The sequence below is a fragment of the Branchiostoma floridae genome, chromosome 9 (genome assembly GCF_000003815.2).
Source record: "Branchiostoma floridae strain S238N-H82 chromosome 9, Bfl_VNyyK, whole genome shotgun sequence".
Classification (NCBI taxonomy): domain Eukaryota; kingdom Metazoa; phylum Chordata; class Leptocardii; order Amphioxiformes; family Branchiostomatidae; genus Branchiostoma; species Branchiostoma floridae.
The window spans coordinates 24,330,943-24,347,570 of NC_049987.1; the positions used below are offsets into that span (position 1 = coordinate 24,330,943).

Here is a 16,628-nt window from a genome sequence, read left to right on the forward strand (position 1 = left end):
TATTTTTCGCAATCTTGAACTGCCTTTTCGTCTACGTCCCTCTCAAATTTCTTTAAAAAACATTTTCGTCAAAATTCTTTGTAAAACATCTTCGCCAATATACCTTGTAAAATATCTTCGTCAAAGTTGACTCTTAGCAGATTATTCCGTCTTTTATTTCCAGGAGGTCTTTCTTCCTTGGTGATGTAAATCAAAGCTGATTGGTTAATACGGACTAAATGGTTGATGTCACTGCTCCAGCCATTGTCACGTAACGGTGCTTAATCGTGTTACGTAACAAATTGATTTGTCCGATGATACGGAGATGCCCTTGCTATTGTGTACGTGAAAGGGGATGGTTGATACTCAATGGTAACCAGACCAGAAGGTCACTTTGAGGTGTGACCCGAAAGCCAGTCCAGGGTCACGGCTACAAGAATAGGACTGTAACATCATCTTTTCTCTCTATATCTTGTCGTGCTGTTGCCAGTACTGCAGTCAGGACCTACCGACTAGCCTCAATTCATGGTGTAGCCTTAGGAACTACCAAGATTCAGATCTACGTGTAAGGCGAAGACAGAAACACTGAGACCAGCTCAACTGCTCCACTTAGAGTGAGGACTAACTGGCCCAAAAGAAGATTCAGGGCTTACGAGGGCTGCTCGTGAAATTGACATTCGTCAGAGTCGGCTTCTCAGCACCCTGTACGTGGGCAGGAGCGTGTTCAGCGCGGAAGGACAGTCTACGGAGGAACTCAGAGGGAACGTCTTCAATGGACGTGTCCATATCTCAATCTCTACCAGCCTAACAACGCTGCCTATTGGGATAATTTTTGGTCAACAGAGAGTGTCCTCGGCTGGCGCAGTTATCGACTTTCCACAGGTTTACGGAGGAGGAACCATTTTACCCTTCCCGTAGGCTGACTCTCCTGGCCGATTATTTCCCATTTTTGCCGAATTCTACTATGGGAAGGCTACCCGGATTACGTGGATCGGCAGATTTTCATAGAACGAGTCAACAACTGTCTTCATCTGCATGAGTAACTAGCAAACGTTTGGCGTCAGGAACTACAATGAGTCAGGACTACGTGTAAGACATCACGACGATTGGGCATAGCTAGACAAAAAAAAACCTGATCAGTCATTGAACTCAGCTGGAAAGGCGACCATATGTGATATCATCATATCTTGTCGTGATGTTGTACAGGACCTGCCGACTAGCCTCAAACAGCACCCGATTGATGATAAGGCCTTAGGAACTGGCAAGAATTACACCTACGTGTGAGACAGCAGGAAGACAGAAGACAAAACTTGACCAGTCACTCAACTCATCGCTCTGAACTCCACGACCATACGTGGCATACGACCAGTATACACCCACAGCTTTATACCATACGATGCCTAACCACCGCAAACGGTCTCTCTCGTTGTCAGGAAACCTCCACTCTCGAAGGACCAGCCGTTTAACCTACGTGTTCTCCACCTGCCTGATCTTCACCGTGTACAACTGGCTGACCATGGACGGGACCTACACCATCACCATCCGCCTCAGGCCGCTGATGCCCTGGGCAGCTCACTCCGGCAGGAGGCTGCAGTACCTCATCGCAGATGACGGCAATCGGTGAGTGTATTTTGCTGTTACAGTGAGATGTTGATATGATTATCCTCGTATTGAGCTGCCCTTGTACTGAGCTGTCCATGTATTGAGTTGTCCTTGTACAGAGCTGGTGCTGTATTGGGCCTTTCTTTTATTGGGCTGTTCTTGTATTGAGCTGGCTGTTCTTGTATTGAGTTGGCTGGTCTTGTATTGAGCTGGCTGGTCTTGTATTGGGCTATTCTTATACTGGGCTGTCCTTGTATTGAGTTACCCTTGTACTGAGAAGTCCATGTATTTATTATAGGTGTCATGTATAGAGCTGTCCTTGAATTGAACTGGTCTTGTATAGGGCTGGTCTTGTGTTGAGCTTTTCTTCTGATTGTCCTCTTATTGTAATGCATTAGTTTATCGCATTGTTTGTCTATCTAGATCTCTTTGTTTGCTTGTATGTTTGTTTGTATGTTTGTTTCCTTGGTTAATGTTTGATCTTTTACTTTGTTCCAGGCATCGTCAGTCCAAAGGCAATGCATTTTGTGGATACTAGCATAATATTCCGATAAACGTGGTGATAGTTGTACGATTAACGAAGGACAAAATGTATATCATATCATCTAATCTGTCTACACATGTTTTTTATAAGAAGAGAAAATACTATGTAGGGATGAATAGAATATAAGGTAATCTCTCTTCACTTTTACTTTAGCTATCTAGGTCAATAAATCTACCCCATGTTGGGTATAAATATGCAAATAATGATAATTGTCATTGCCATTGTCATATAGAACAAATAACACAGCGACGAAGCTACACCAGGAATCAGCCATGACCACCCCGTTCCCTGACGCGTCCACGGCGGGGTTTCCTGAGGAGATAGACTCTATCCTCATCAACAGCACCAGACAGCTCCAACCCTCACAGGAGATTCTCTCCCTACTAGACACGATAGACGACAACTGGGCGTTTCGTCCGGAAGCTTCAGAAAGACTAAGGTACATAATGTCCATGTCACTGAACTAATGTGATAATTCAGTTCAACAGAAATAGTCTTGAATACGTTTTGAATTTTGAAACGAGCTTCTGGAGTCTCTTTTTTTTAATCTATGAGCATGCGGGCTTTAAATGTCACAATTCAAAATACGGGCTTCAAAATTCCTGGAACAAACTTTCTCATCTACGAATAAGCTGGGTCACTCACATTGACAAAATCCTTTCCCCCATTCCAGGTCACAGTTAGAGAAGACAGCTGACACAGTCAACACTTTCGTACTGCACAAGAACTCCACGACAAGTAACGGCACCATAGGCTTCACGTCTGTACCGGGGCTCTACAGAATAACGCCGTCGGTGTACAACAGGCAGCCAATGGTAAAGATGAAACATCATCTTCTCCTTGATATTTGATCTGTGATGAACAAATAGTCAATACTAGAACTCGAGTACTAGTAGTCGCTTTTTACCATAATATCTATCACTGTTCATTGTCACACGTATGACTCCTGTGTTACCACCATGTAGTTGCGAGTAGCCTCCGGGCATGAACTTGCAAGTAAACTTTCGTCATCATGATAAAGCTAAAGCTAGCTTATGTCCTATAGGTTTCTTCAGGTGACAATTTATCATTCAATATTACTCTTGAATATGCCGCAACAGTATAGGATTTTTTTACAAAGAAAGACAAAAAATAAACTAGAAACGCAACAGAACTGACAGATTTTGTACGAACAACGACGACGGGGGTGCTAAGCACTGTCACCAAATGAAAACATACCTTCGGTGGATGTCACATTAAATCAGAAGGAAATTGTCCAGGCTTTGCACGATAAACACAATGACTAATAAAGTGGTTGACGTACCGACTATAAAGTACCTAATTCCAGTTCAGAAAAGAGCAAGAAATTGTTATTTCTTCAAGTACCCAGGTTATCAACCTATAATCATTGTGTTCAAAAATTCGTTTTCCCTAGAACCATCGAAGAGTGGAAGTCGTTGCTACCACTAGGAACATCTTCAATACTAAAAGATAGCTCTAAACAGCTAGATGTGGCAGGTCTTTCAGCGAGATATAACCAGCTGCTGCCGCGCCGCGTGCCTGCGAAGCTGGTGGGTCATGCCGAAGTACAGATATTTTGATACAGATTGTATGTGAAGAGTAACTCTTGCTTAAGTCCCATCCAAAGCCATTAAGGTTCCTGTTTGTGTTCCCGACGGTCTCGCCATTCTGGCGCTGTCAAAATCCCCCTGGTGGACGTACCGACTACGAAGTACCTAATACCAGCTCGGAAAAGACCAAGACATAGTCATGCCTTCAAGTTGCAGAGTTATCAAACTGGGATTGTTATATGTGTTCAAAAATTCCTTAGAACCATCGAATAGTGGAAATCATTGCCACCAAGTGCAGTAGGCGCATCCTCACTTCCGTTTGTCACGCGGAAGTACAAATATATTGACGTAGATTGTTTATGATGAGTTAATCTTTCTTAAGTCCCATCCAAAACCCATAAGACTCCTGTTTTTGTTACAGAGTGTCTCGCCATTTTGGCGCTGTTATAATCTCCTTATTTAAGATCAAAACGTCAATTGGACACATGTTGACGTCACAACTATAATTTTATCAAACATTGCATGATTGATATTGAGTTTTTCTTTCAAAGCGCGCGCCGATCCGGAAGGATTGTGTTGACTCAGATTAAAACAGCTGTGTCTGAATTGATCCCGGGTTTGATCTATATCTATATTAGGACCAAATGCAGACAAGCACTTATGTCTTTATCGATTATTGTAAAATGTCAAGAACGTCCAAAGTTTTTACCTGATAGTCTACCGGATTTTGTCCAGTCACTGAAGCAACAAACTTGAATCAGCTCACAGATGTGCACTACTAGCATATGGCAGAGGCTGGCATTCTCGTATAGGACTGGTTAGCCATAGCCGAAACTGTAGGACTGATATCAATCAGCTATAGGATATTAACATGGTCAATGCTGACCGAAGGGGGTTGTCTGAAACGTCTGACCATTTCCGAATTATATCCAGTTGCTTGAGTAACTGTTACCTTGTGTATCTTATCACCTGGATGTCTAACCACCACACTGTGCAGTCTTACCGGTGGTCATGGCTGAACACGATGTTACAAATGTGAGACCGCGTGGCACGGTCGGGAGCGCGTTGGTCTCAGGCCCGAGAGGTCCCGGGTTCAAATCCGCTTGCCGTGTCACCGATCTTGTGCCCTTGGGAAAGGCACTTTACACGACTTTCCTCACCTAACTCAGGTGGGGATGAGTACATAGCTGCGGCTAGTGGCAGTGACAGGCCTTTGTTGTGGTGACAGGCCATAGGGGCATGTTCGGGCATGACGCACCCGCCATGACACACGAGTCAGGGGTAGGAGGAACCCCTTACATCCTTGGTCGGAAGTCCTCCTAGGAGATGGAAACTCCGAACAACAAAGCCAACGGTATGGTGGCTTTGAAAAGGCGTCTTTGACACCTGTTTCGCCATACCCTCCATATGTATATGGATAATCTCAATAAAAAAAAAAGTTCTATTTAATCTTGAAACTGAATCTTGAAAGTTCATCCGTGTTGGTAAATAACATTATGAGAAAACGACACTTAAAATAACCAACACGTTTTATGTTTCTTTTCCTTAGGACACGCCGTTCCAGTACAAGCAGTACAAATCCTGTAGTATCGTTGGAAGTAGCGGCATTCTTGGGGGTAGTAACTGTGGAGACAATATCAACAGTGCAGATTTTGTTATAAGGTAAGATTGTGCATGTGTGTGTGTGTGTGTGTGTGTGTGTATGTATGTGTGTATGTGTGTGTGTGTATGTGCGTCAGGACGTATCATGGCCATTGTCCATCATTTTCCCTCAGCAAACCTGTTCTACCTCAGAACTGCGTATGTCCTTCTGAATGTCGACAAATATTGATCCTACAAAAATTTATGTTACATTCGTCCTCGCTCCAACAATGATACAAATATCTAAGCATTGTATCATCGTAGTGTTCAATAAGTATGCCTCGTAAGTTCCAAAGCAAGAAAGGATATTTTGACGCATGGTTTATGATAAATGACATGAAAGCGTGGTCAAATTAGGTCAGTTTTTGCAAATCATTAACCACAATTTACGGTCTCTGATGCCTTTACAATTTGAAGCCCGTAAAATGTTGGGAGGTATTCATGATTTTGATTGTTACAGACAGTGGCACTGCGGTTATATTTTGCAGGCATTAGATAAAGTTGTTGTCCACTGCAGTAGACATACGTTTATGTGATGTGGCGTCCAATGGCCGAGTGGTCAGGCTATCGGACACGAGATGGGATGTCAGGGTTCTATTTCTGCTGACATTCCTGGCTAGACCTTGGGTTCTTCGGAGCGGCACTTTCCTCAATCAATACAATTTCCTCAGGTGTAAAAATGGGTACCTGACTTCGGTTGGCGAGGTAAAAGGCGTGGCAGAAGAGAAGTGGGTTTCTCCTCCCAATACCCAAGCTTAAGACACGGTAGATAAGAACCCACTGCCCTAAGACCTCTAATAACGTCGTTTTGTAATATTAGTTCATATATATAGCACGATGTTTAAAGCATTGCTTTGTCCTTTCTCACGGTTCAATGTCTTATTACGCTGTTTTGTAATATTACTTCACGGCACATCATTGTATTGTCCTATCTCTGGTTGAAGGGGAATGATGGTATGGTATACTCCTTCATGTCCAAAGTCCACTGCTCTTATAACCTGGAATCCAGTCTACCTATTTTGCCATCCACGGCTATTCCCCAGTCTAACTGCTGGCCGGCAATTAACTCCCACTGGGCAAAGTCTAACCGCGTGAAAATTCTACCGGGTGTGAATGATTACCCCGGCGGCTGAGAGCTACACTGGCCCCGTAGAGAACCTACACTAACTACGGTAGGCCGAGCCAGTAGTAGACTGGATTCCAGGTTACTGCCCTTACAGCCTGAAGAGGCTGTGAGACTATCTTTACCGTTCATATTGTCCGCACTATCTGCATCGATGCCAACGAACAAATAAGTAGAGCAAGTAACATTAGCACCCACATACTACAGGGGTCCATCAACGGTAGAAGAGGCCGCCGGAGACCACGAAGGAGGTGGGGCGATGACATCCGAGAGTGGATGGGAAAGCCACTGGCTGAGTGCGCCCACAGTCACAGAGCCAGAGACAGAAGGGAGTGGAGGACGCTGATACTGGATGTTACCATAGTCCCCGACCCTCAGACATGAGGATGGGACTAGATGCCAGATGATGTGTAATATATAAAGCATTGCTTTTTCCTTTTTTTTCTCCAGGTTTAACATGCCGGCTGTCACGGACGAGTTCAAAGACGACGTGGGGACACGAACACATCTGGTCACGTGCAATGGAGACACGCTGCATTACAAGTGAGCTTCTCTCTCTGTTGAAATAAAACTGGGTTTTTTTTCTCCGGACATCATAATCGACCCTTTAGACGACTTTCTTCAATATAAGATACATTCGATCACTTTCATCCCCTTTCTAATTGAGACAATACGAAACACATTGGTCGACGAAAATAAAATGTTACGCCATTGATATTCGGATGGTCTTACAATATGCATACACCTTTGCTGTTTCCAGATTTAAAGACATTTCGCGTACACAAGTACACATTGGCTCACATTCTTCTGTAACTACAAAATAGGTGGTAGATAACAAATACGGAGTACAATATAGCTGATAAATATCAATTGTTACGTCCAAGACATCAGAGATACTTTACAACATGCTTACGTTTTTCCTGTTTTTGTTTCCAGATTTAAGGATATCCGCAGTACGAACTGGCTCCGGTTGTTCCGTAACTACGTGCAAGATAACAGATACGGAATACGCTGATGAAAATTAAATGTTATATCCTATACCTCATAACATACTAGTACTTATATTTTTCCTGTTTCTGTTTCCAGATTTAAAGACATCCGCAGCACGCACTGGCTGCGGTTGTTCCGTAACTACGTGCTAGACAACAGGTACGGGAGGAGTCTGATCTTCACCGCGCCCTTCAACACCAGGTTCCATCTCCAGAGGCTTCTCTGGTTCCAGTCTGTCGTGCCAAAGTCAAGGTTAATCATCTTTTTTTTTCATTTGCTTAACTGTTTTAGAGTATCAAAATTCTACTAAAGCCACAGCAAGAAAATTTTTTGGATGACATCTTCTGTAGACTCACAAGTACTTGTTCTAAGCAACGTAACGTAACTTACGTAAATAAAGTGGTAGTTAGCTAGATTCCGCCAGGAAACCGAAGACAACAGCAATACTCCTCATAACAGTATATAGGACGATTTGCGATAGGACTGATAAGAAGTTTTCGACATAAGTTTCATGTATTGACCATCGCTGAAAAGTAACAAATCTTTTTCTCTCCTTTTGTTCCGAAATAAGGCAAATGTTAACGCGCGTACTCATGACAGCCATAAAATTTACTTCCTTCGGTCTAATGATAATTTGTGGAAGTAGTAACGTTAACCAGTTTAAGTTTTATTTGTGAACAATCTGTCCTCAGGCTGTAATGTACCGGTTTTTGTGGATGACCATCATCATCACAATAAACCTTTCATTTATTCCAGGTTGCCAAACAGGGTAGTTTTTAACGACTCCCAGCACAAGGTGAAGACCTTCAAGTTCTGGAGGGAAAGGGGTCTGACAGAGAAAAGTTTTTCTTCAGGTAGGTACAACTTGATGTGAGCTCAGATCCTGAATGACGTCATTAGGCTGGAAAATCACCGGATATAACAAGATTCTTCTTTATTCGCAACCAGGATCTAGCCTGGGTACCATCCTATTTCTACCGGGGCTCCTTACACTCACGAGTAGCGAGTGTAAGGAGCCCCGGTAGAATACGAATGATACCCAGGCTAACCGGGATCTATGCTTCGATGAAAGTTAGACATCAAAGTAAAAGATGCGCCAAATAGCAGTTACTCAAGTAACAAAATATGGTTTTGGAAACAGTCAGACGTTTTAGGCAGCTTCCACTACCTGTCGCCTGTGGCACCGAGTAGATCTGTTGACCAGTGGGTTTTACGAGGGGTGATCAATATGTTCTCGGCCTAACCCAGAAATAATAAGCACAACTCAAATTTTGAGGCACAACTTTATAGTATGAAGCCTTTTATCAATATCCTCCAAATTACAAATCATTGGCGTCATTACTTTCCAGGCATTCGTTTTATGCAAATTAGAAGGTAAGTGGCGAGAAAAAGAAGGGTGAAGTGTGATCAGGCAATTTGACCCGCACACCTCAGGTTTCAGATCAATTGTCCACTTTTTTTTCGTTATCCCTTACCTAACGTTACTGGGTGTCACCTGCAACGTAACGATCACAATAATTTGAATTTTGGTACACATTTATATAAGATTTTATACAAGTACGTGGGATTATCAATAAGTCCTCGGTTTTGCGGAGAAATAATAAGCACAGCTCAGATTTCGAAGCATAGATGTCAAGTATAACGTCTTATATAAATCTGTACCAAAATTCAAATTATTGTGATCATTATTTTGCAGGCGACACCAAGTAATGTTAGGTAAGGGAGAACGGAAAAAATGGGACAATGGACCTGACCTGAGGTGTGCGATCGAACTTGCGCTGCTGAAAGTCAGACACCCAATTCTTTTTGCTTGAAATAGGAGGAGAATGATTATCAAACATTTTGATAATGTCTTTTGTTAATTTACGGCATGGGGAACTCGACCCACACATGTCTGATCACAATTCACACCACTTTTTTCTCGCCACTTACCTTCTAATTTGCATAAAACGAATGCCTGGAAAGTAATGACGCCAATGATTTGTAATTTGGAGGATATTGATAAAAGGCTTCATACTATAAAGTTGTGCCTCAAAATTTGAGTTGTGCTTATTATTTCTGAGTTAGGCCGAGAACTTATTGATCACCCCTCGTATATGTTCGTTTGTAACAGTGAAATAAAAGGGGAGAACCTTGCAATGGTATCGGCCATTATTGTTCATCCTCAGGGTTGGCCAGGTTTAATCCTGAGATCATGCAACCCGTCTGTTCATATGCACTTAAGGCATGGCACTTAGTGCGCCAGTAGACGAGAGGGTGGAGAAGGGAGTGCACACCCCTCCTTCACCTTGAAGACTCACGTGCAGGCCAGGCAGACTGGTCGTCTAAGCAACCTTGTCTGGCAACCATTGATCTTCGGATACGAAGAAACAGCCATCAAGACATGGCACGTAAGTCCTGTCCCTAGTTAGAATTACATGGTTTAGAGCAGACTTTTATCTGTTTTCACACATGTTTTGGTATATTTGTTCGCAGGGTTTTACATGATCAGCTCTGCTCTCTCCTTCTGTGAAGAAGTAACGGTCTATGGGTTCTGGCCATTCCGTACGGACAGAGGCGGGAGAGAAGTCAGGTGCGGAAAGTTCTGCATTTTCTTAACGTTCAATCTTATAACCATCTCAAGTAAAATCTTCCCTTAACTTATTTGCTTTAATTGATTGATTGATTGATTGATTAATTAATTGAGTGAGTGAGTGAGTGAGTGAGTGAGTGAGTGAGTGAGTGAGTGAGTGAGTGAGTGAGTGAGTGAGTGAGTGAGTGAGAGAGTGATTTTCAAGTCGTCGTATATCAACTATATTACAGGTTTACAAGTCATCTCAATCAGGGAGATAATGACTGTTTCACTCCGCACTGCAGCTAGGTGTCGCTTCTACCAATGCAGTCACAAACAATGACAGACGGCCATCGAAAAGTCGACTCTTGAAAAACAAATGGTTGTGAATGGCAAAACTACCGAAGTCACGGGTTCCTCTCTCAGCACTCGGTGTCTAGTGCGGAAGGGGCCTTCCGCACTAGAAGTCTAGTGCCGACGTTACGTCCGCACTAGGTGTCCAGTGGTGAGTCGACTTCAGCACTGAAAACCCCCGATTCACCACTAGAAACCGAGTGCTGAGACTACCTTCCGCACTAGAAAACGAGTGACGACAAATATTCCGCACTAGAAAACGAGTGACGACAAATATTCCGCACTAGAAAACGAGTGACGACAAATATTCCGCACAGGAAAACCAGTGACGACGTTATTTACAGTTCCGAGCAGTTAAAGGTGCACATATACAAATGTAATACATAAAAGAAGTGTAACAAATCGTTCACCTTGAGCCTGAGAAAGCTGCGTATGGGAGGAAATATCCGTGTCGGGTTTTCAAAGAACAGTACATATCAATTATCTTTCTTATTTAGACATTTTTTTTTTCGTGACCAAAGTAGAACTGTCTAAACTGTCTGTAGCCGCCACGCATCAACAAATGATGCATGCGAACGATTGATTGAAAGTAGTCTGCAACTCAAACACGACAAAGGGAGCTGTAATTTATTGGCATTTTATCTTCGTGAAATTTAGAAAAAGGGAACGAAGCTGACACACTGTTGACATGAGGTCATCATTTACATAACACTATATACATGTAGGATGTAGCGTATGATACACACATGCTGTTTCGAGTTCCAACAGAGACAAGACTAGGGCAAAATTGATTTAAAATACTGAGTACTAGTATGTTTTTGAGTAACAATTTGGACGCGAGCACTGGTAACCCAGTGCTGACGGTCTTAAAATGATAGTAGCACTCGGCTTCTAGTGCCGAAGTGGTCTTAGCACTCGGCCTCTAGTGCCGAAAAGTCACCGAGCACTAGAAATCCCAGTGCGGAACCCGTGACTTAGGTAGATCGGCACTCGGTTATCCAGTGCTCAAAGACCTCCGCACTGGGTAACCAGTGCTGAACGACCTTTGAACCACCCTTGTGAATGAAGACTTTTGTTATTCAGTAATCCTGACTTAACTATTCACAGATATTGTAGCAAATGTTTATTTTTTTATCTGACTGTTGTGTTTCCGCCATGTTTATTACCCAGGTATCACTACTCGCATAGTGAACAGCATGATGGGGGAATGGAGAACGAGTGGCATCGTATGGACCGGGAGTTCGTCAAACTGGTGGAACTGTACAAGGATGGGGTCATCAGACTGGTCACGCAGCCCTGTAATCAGACGCAGGATAGTTAGCAGTGTTTTTCTTTAGTTTCGGACTGGTAGAAAATGGACCTAAAGAGTAGCAATCATCCATTGTCACACTGAACACAGACGGCGGAGTAAACAACACGTGGCATCGCATGGACCGGGAGTTCGTCAAACTGGTGGAGCTGTACAAGGATCGAGTTATCAAGCTGGTCACGCAGCCATGTAACCAGACGCAGGAGAGTTAGGACCGGGAGTTCGTCAAACTGGTGGAGCTGTACAAGGATAGAGTCATCAAACTGGTCACGCAGCCATGCAACCAGACTCGGGAGAGTTAGCAGTGTTTGTTTAGTTCTGGACTGTTAGTTTCTCGGATGGACCGGGAGTTCGTCAAGCTGGTGGAGCTGTACAAGGATGGAGTCATCAAGCTGGTCACGCAGCCATGTAACCAGACTCGTGAGAGTTAAGACCGGGAGTTCGTCAAGCTGGTGGAGCTGTACAAGGATGGAGTCATCAAGCTGGTCACGCAGCCATGTAACCAGACTCGTGAGAGTTAAGACCGGGAGTTCGTCAAGCTGGTGGAGCTGTACAAGGATGGAGTCATCAAGCTGGTCACGCAGCCATGTAACCAGACTCTGGATAGCTAGCAGTGTTTTTCTTTAGTTTCGGACTGGTAGAAAATGGACCTAAAGAGTAGCAATCATCCATTGTCACACTGAACACAGACGGCGGAGTAAACAACACGTGGCATCGCATGGACCGGGAGTTCGTCAAACTGGTGGAGCTGTACAAGGATGGGGTCATCAAACTGGTCACGCAGCCTTGTAACCAGACTCGGGAGAGTTAGCAATGTTTGTTTTAGTTCTGGACCGGGAGAAAATAGACTCATTCACGTATATAGTAGCGACCGTCCATCGACCCAAGGCATTACATCTCAACAGCTTCCTGGAACAATTTGTGACAAATAAATCTGAAAAAAAAATGTTAGACTTATCGTTGCTGTAGCAATTTTTGTAGCAACAATTTTTGTAGCAATAATTATCTCAAACATCAAGTAAGTGAGAGCTAATTAGTGAGTGAGTGAGTGAGTGAGTGAGTGAGTGAGTGAGTGAGTGAGTGAGTGAGTGAGTGAGTGAGTGAGTGAGTGAGTGAGCGAGTGAGTGAGTGGGAGGTAGGGAGAGAGGCATTGAGTGGTAAGGAGGCTAAAACAGCACACATAAAAATAAACAATAGCTCTATCGAAACTCCCTTTCACAGGGCTATGGAGCAACAATGACTAAAGCCCCTATTCCACTGGACTATTGTGTGTCATGCTTTCATCATTGGACTATCATGCAAAATGCAAAAGTATGCTGACTGAAAAGACAACAAAACATACAAAGCGTGAAAAGATTCATTTTTTATCCATGAAAGTTTTACGACGTAATAACAGTAGTAGAAGGGGTGAACCAGAAAGGAATCTATTTCTGCGCGTGGAAAGTCCTCTTCTGTAACGTTACCACCTGCCCGGCCCAATCCGTTTACCCATTAAGCAATACCCGCGATGTCAACGATTTTCCACTAAATCATTTTGCCTCCCTTTGTTCGCCGCCTTACAGACATTACCGGATTCAATTTTCGCCCAATTGTCCTAGCGTGAATGCGGCACGGGATGTTCTATAGGCCTGTTATAGAATGCGAGAGGTCAAACCGGTTAGGTGGGTCACTTGTGTGGGCCGGAATAAAAAATGACCACAGGAACGAACTCTCTCACTTTGCGGAGTAAAAAGTCTTCTCTAAGACGACCTGAGACTCAAACAGGTTGCGGGTGGGAGTGACCTCTGTCCCGTGCGGAATTGAAGGACACAGGGGAGATGACCTTGAAAGGTGAGAATTTTCTTTCCGGGTTCTATGACAGGTTGGGAGGGGGGCGGCGGCGACACTTAACGTTACTGCAAGATAAACCTGTTATCTTGGCATGAATCATGTTGTTAACTAAGTAGACACAAATAGCGATAAGGTAGTGCAGTCTAAACATAGCAGGCTAAATGTAACGTTACAATAACATTTACATATTGTCCTCTGATATTGTCCCAAGAGAGGAATTTACAACGTCAGCCGCGTAATTTTGCCATGAGTCACCATTAGAAATAGCTATACACAAAGATGGTTACTAGTAATATCAATATTCATACATTCGGATAGGAATATTCCGACAAACACACACAAATAACGTCATGTAAAAATGTCATGTAACAAGGGAGCCCTTTTGCTATTTGTTACCATCTTCTAAAGGCTTGTTTGTTGCTATAATTTCCTTCGAACAGCGTTCCATTTTGCATGGATCTGAAGTAATCATAATATTTGATTAATACCGACAGCGAGCATGAGCCGAGGGACACGACATAGTTTTTGCATGACCAGTTTCGATGCTGCTACATTCACGCAGCATTTGATAAGCACCTGTACTGATAAATCCCAAACATAACACAACTCTTATCAGATCCCTACACAACACGAAGAACGCGTTACCATGACGACGGCTTCATGTTTTCTTCACACGTAATGGTTCTGGGCGTTCTAATGGAAGCTGAAGTAGCCGAGAGGTCCGTGAAACCCGCTTCCCTGATGGACCGGGACGTGCTGAAACAAACGTGCGCCGGGCGTATCGAAAACTCGCGTGAGAACTCTCAGTGTCGTTCACGCGAGAGTTTCAGAAAACGTGCGACTTCAGACGAGCGAGGTCCGCTGGGGAACTGCTAAGTATATCCACACATTTCGCTGAGTGCTTCACAATAATGTGATTACTTTTAGTGTAAATCCATTCCCTATCGGGCTTTGATATTTCTATACTAGTATTCTAAACGATCTGTTTATTTCGTAACCATGGATATATGTCGCCATGACAACATGACGCACCAGTCATATTAGTGTAGAACAAAGAGAGGATTCGCCGTATCTAGGTCACCTCACTCTGACCCTAACCAGGGCTTAGGGGACAAGGTGCGCCCAGGGCCACTAATAATAAAGGTGATAGAACTGAACTGGGTCATAGTTGCCTCTGTTAAGTGTATTCAATAAAAACTTCACACATGATATTACTTTCCCGTTATCCCAGCACTACTTTATTGACGCTCAACTGAGTATATAACTTTATTGCAAAACACTGCCCAAATGCTTATTGCCAATATAAAGCAAAACGTGTGTATACTTCACAGATACGGAAATAGAATAGATATAAATGAATGACAGCTATTCTAAATCTATTTCTACTAAAGCTAATTGAAGGGTTTCTTTTCTGCATGCAATTTGAGATGAAATGTCCAATGTTTTTGTAGATAAATGGGTTGGGCGACTCAACCAAGAAGATATATAGTTTTTCTTTTGTTAATCGGTTAATTGGTTAATTGTGAAAAGCTTGTTGCAATTTTGGAGATAGGTAACTCTAATCTCTTGTAGCTAATGATAGTGACAACATTTTCCCCAATCAAAATCCGATTATTTCATCAACAGGCAAAAGTGTCGACATGCCACAGCAGAGGCTCCGTCGTCTGACGTCAGTGTTCCTGGTGTGTGTCGTCATGACTGTGTATAACGTCATCACTATGGACGGTCCTTACGTCATCACTATCAGGTTACCTCAGCTCTACCCTTGGGCCAACCTCTCTATGTGCGCACCGCGCATGCTCATCAGACAGACTACCAACACGTAAGGACATTTGAAATTATCTTGTATAATTATACAATAATATATAATGATCTTATGTGAAAATGTACAGCTCGTATCTATCCTGACCATCATTGGCATACCAAATCAGGGTGTTCTCATTAATGATTGTTTGACGGTGGAGTGACGCCCACTGGGCTAATCCAATCTTAAGTGTGTCCTCTGCGATTCTTTCCTGTCCTAAAGGCTTCATAGAGGTGCAAAAATTGAAGCTATATCTAAAGCATTTTTTCCATGTACGTATGAAAGTGTACATGATTAGCCAGGTAGCAAAATCTGCTAAGCAGACCAACGAAAGTATGCCTACAAGTGCCATAAGAAGTAACACTGGATATCATTATCCTTGGATATCATTACTTTGGTGGTCTCAAATGTGACTTAGTTTATACCCCACCACCCCCTACCCCCCATCACGGCTCATGACTGGAGCAGATTTTCTGACCCAGACTCTTTATCTCCTTAGCTCAACAAGTGCGTCATGGGGCCAAGTTGATACAGAGAGAGAACAATAGATCTAGACGTACATATAGCCTGGTATCCAGCTGTATTATAGAAAGAAGAGACTCGGGAGCTATAGTATATAATACGGCTGGGTACCAGGCTATGTCTAGATCTATTGTCCTCTCTCTATCAACTTGGTCCCGCCCACGCCTGCTACACAGTTACTGGTCAATGGCTGAACCAACCTGATTCACGCACATCTACATCTGCATCTACGTCTACATCTACATGATACTGGGCAAAGCCCCTCGCGGAATATTGTGCCCAAGGGAGTGAGGTTGCCCTAGCAGGACCGGTGGTGAAAGGACAAAATGGTGGAAGTGAAAAAAGAAATCTTTCAAAAAGTGCAGTGCTATACATCTAGTCTTGTTAGGGCATGGCATGGCTTGGCAGATCCGGGGGAGGCGTAATGTTTGGCTACCCGGCTTTGAATTGCTCTACAGAAGTGGCGTCTTCCAAGTATAACGTAACATTACCTTTCACCCCTCAGTACTGCAGTAACGGACCTGCTGGACGTGGATGAGATCCTGCCAGGGTTCCCGAAGGAGATCGATGACATCATGTATAACTATTGTCTTTACGTCTTGTATAGTTTTGTGTCTTTTGCATCATACCTTTAGTTGCACGGGCCCCGGTTTGGAAATGTATTACGTAGGCCTAAGTGCGTCCCGCTCCGCTGTTCTCTTCCAAGTCTTGGATTGTGACCCCCCCCCCCCCCCTCCCTTTCTTAATCCAGCTGGGCACCAGTCTATTACACAGCTGTTATCCATGGTCTTACCAACCTGATGAGGCTATTCACGGACACAACGTCATA

The 16,628-nt window shown here is 43.5% G+C and overlaps 2 protein-coding genes and 1 long non-coding RNA gene across 3 annotated transcripts in view; all 3 read left to right on the forward strand.

Annotated features, from left to right (window-relative positions):
* The first annotated feature begins 856 nt into the window (after nt 1-856).
* LOC118423382 (alpha-2,8-sialyltransferase 8E-like) lies at nt 857-7,746 on the forward strand. The gene is made up of 6 exons (XM_035831499.1): nt 857-1,599; nt 2,358-2,564; nt 2,799-2,940; nt 5,225-5,337; nt 6,890-6,982; nt 7,526-7,746. The coding sequence occupies exons 1-6, from the start codon at nt 1,376-1,378 to the stop codon at nt 7,737-7,739; spliced, it is 993 nt and encodes a 330-aa protein (XP_035687392.1). The 5' UTR covers nt 857-1,375; the 3' UTR covers nt 7,740-7,746.
* Nucleotides 7,747-9,897: 2,151 nt separating this feature from the next.
* LOC118422432 lies at nt 9,898-12,594 on the forward strand. The gene is made up of 2 exons (XR_004831895.1): nt 9,898-10,001; nt 11,505-12,594. It is a non-coding gene; the product is annotated as an uncharacterized LOC118422432 (long non-coding RNA).
* A 565-nt stretch (nt 12,595-13,159) lies between these two features.
* LOC118422376 (alpha-N-acetylneuraminide alpha-2,8-sialyltransferase-like) overlaps nt 13,160-16,628 on the forward strand; it is a 13,298-nt gene continuing 9,829 nt past the window's right edge. Inside the window, exons 1-2 of the mRNA XM_035829896.1 lie at nt 13,160-13,473; nt 15,100-15,295. Of these exons, the coding sequence (XP_035685789.1) occupies nt 13,461-13,473; nt 15,100-15,295 (209 nt within the window). The 5' untranslated portion in view covers nt 13,160-13,460. The remainder of the gene's footprint in view (nt 13,474-15,099; nt 15,296-16,628) is intronic.

Bases quoted from the DNA above. Each gene is read 5' to 3' on its own strand.
- LOC118423382 (XM_035831499.1), top strand. From the start codon at position 1,376: ATGCCTAACCACCGCAAACGGTCTCTCTCGTTGTCAGGAAACCTCCAC. The intron at 1,600-2,357 runs GTGAGTGTATTT...ATTGTCATATAG, and splicing joins ATCGCAGATGACGGCAATCG to AACAAATAACACAGCGACGA. The intron at 5,338-6,889 runs GTAAGATTGTGC...TTTTTTCTCCAG, and splicing joins AGTGCAGATTTTGTTATAAG to GTTTAACATGCCGGCTGTCA.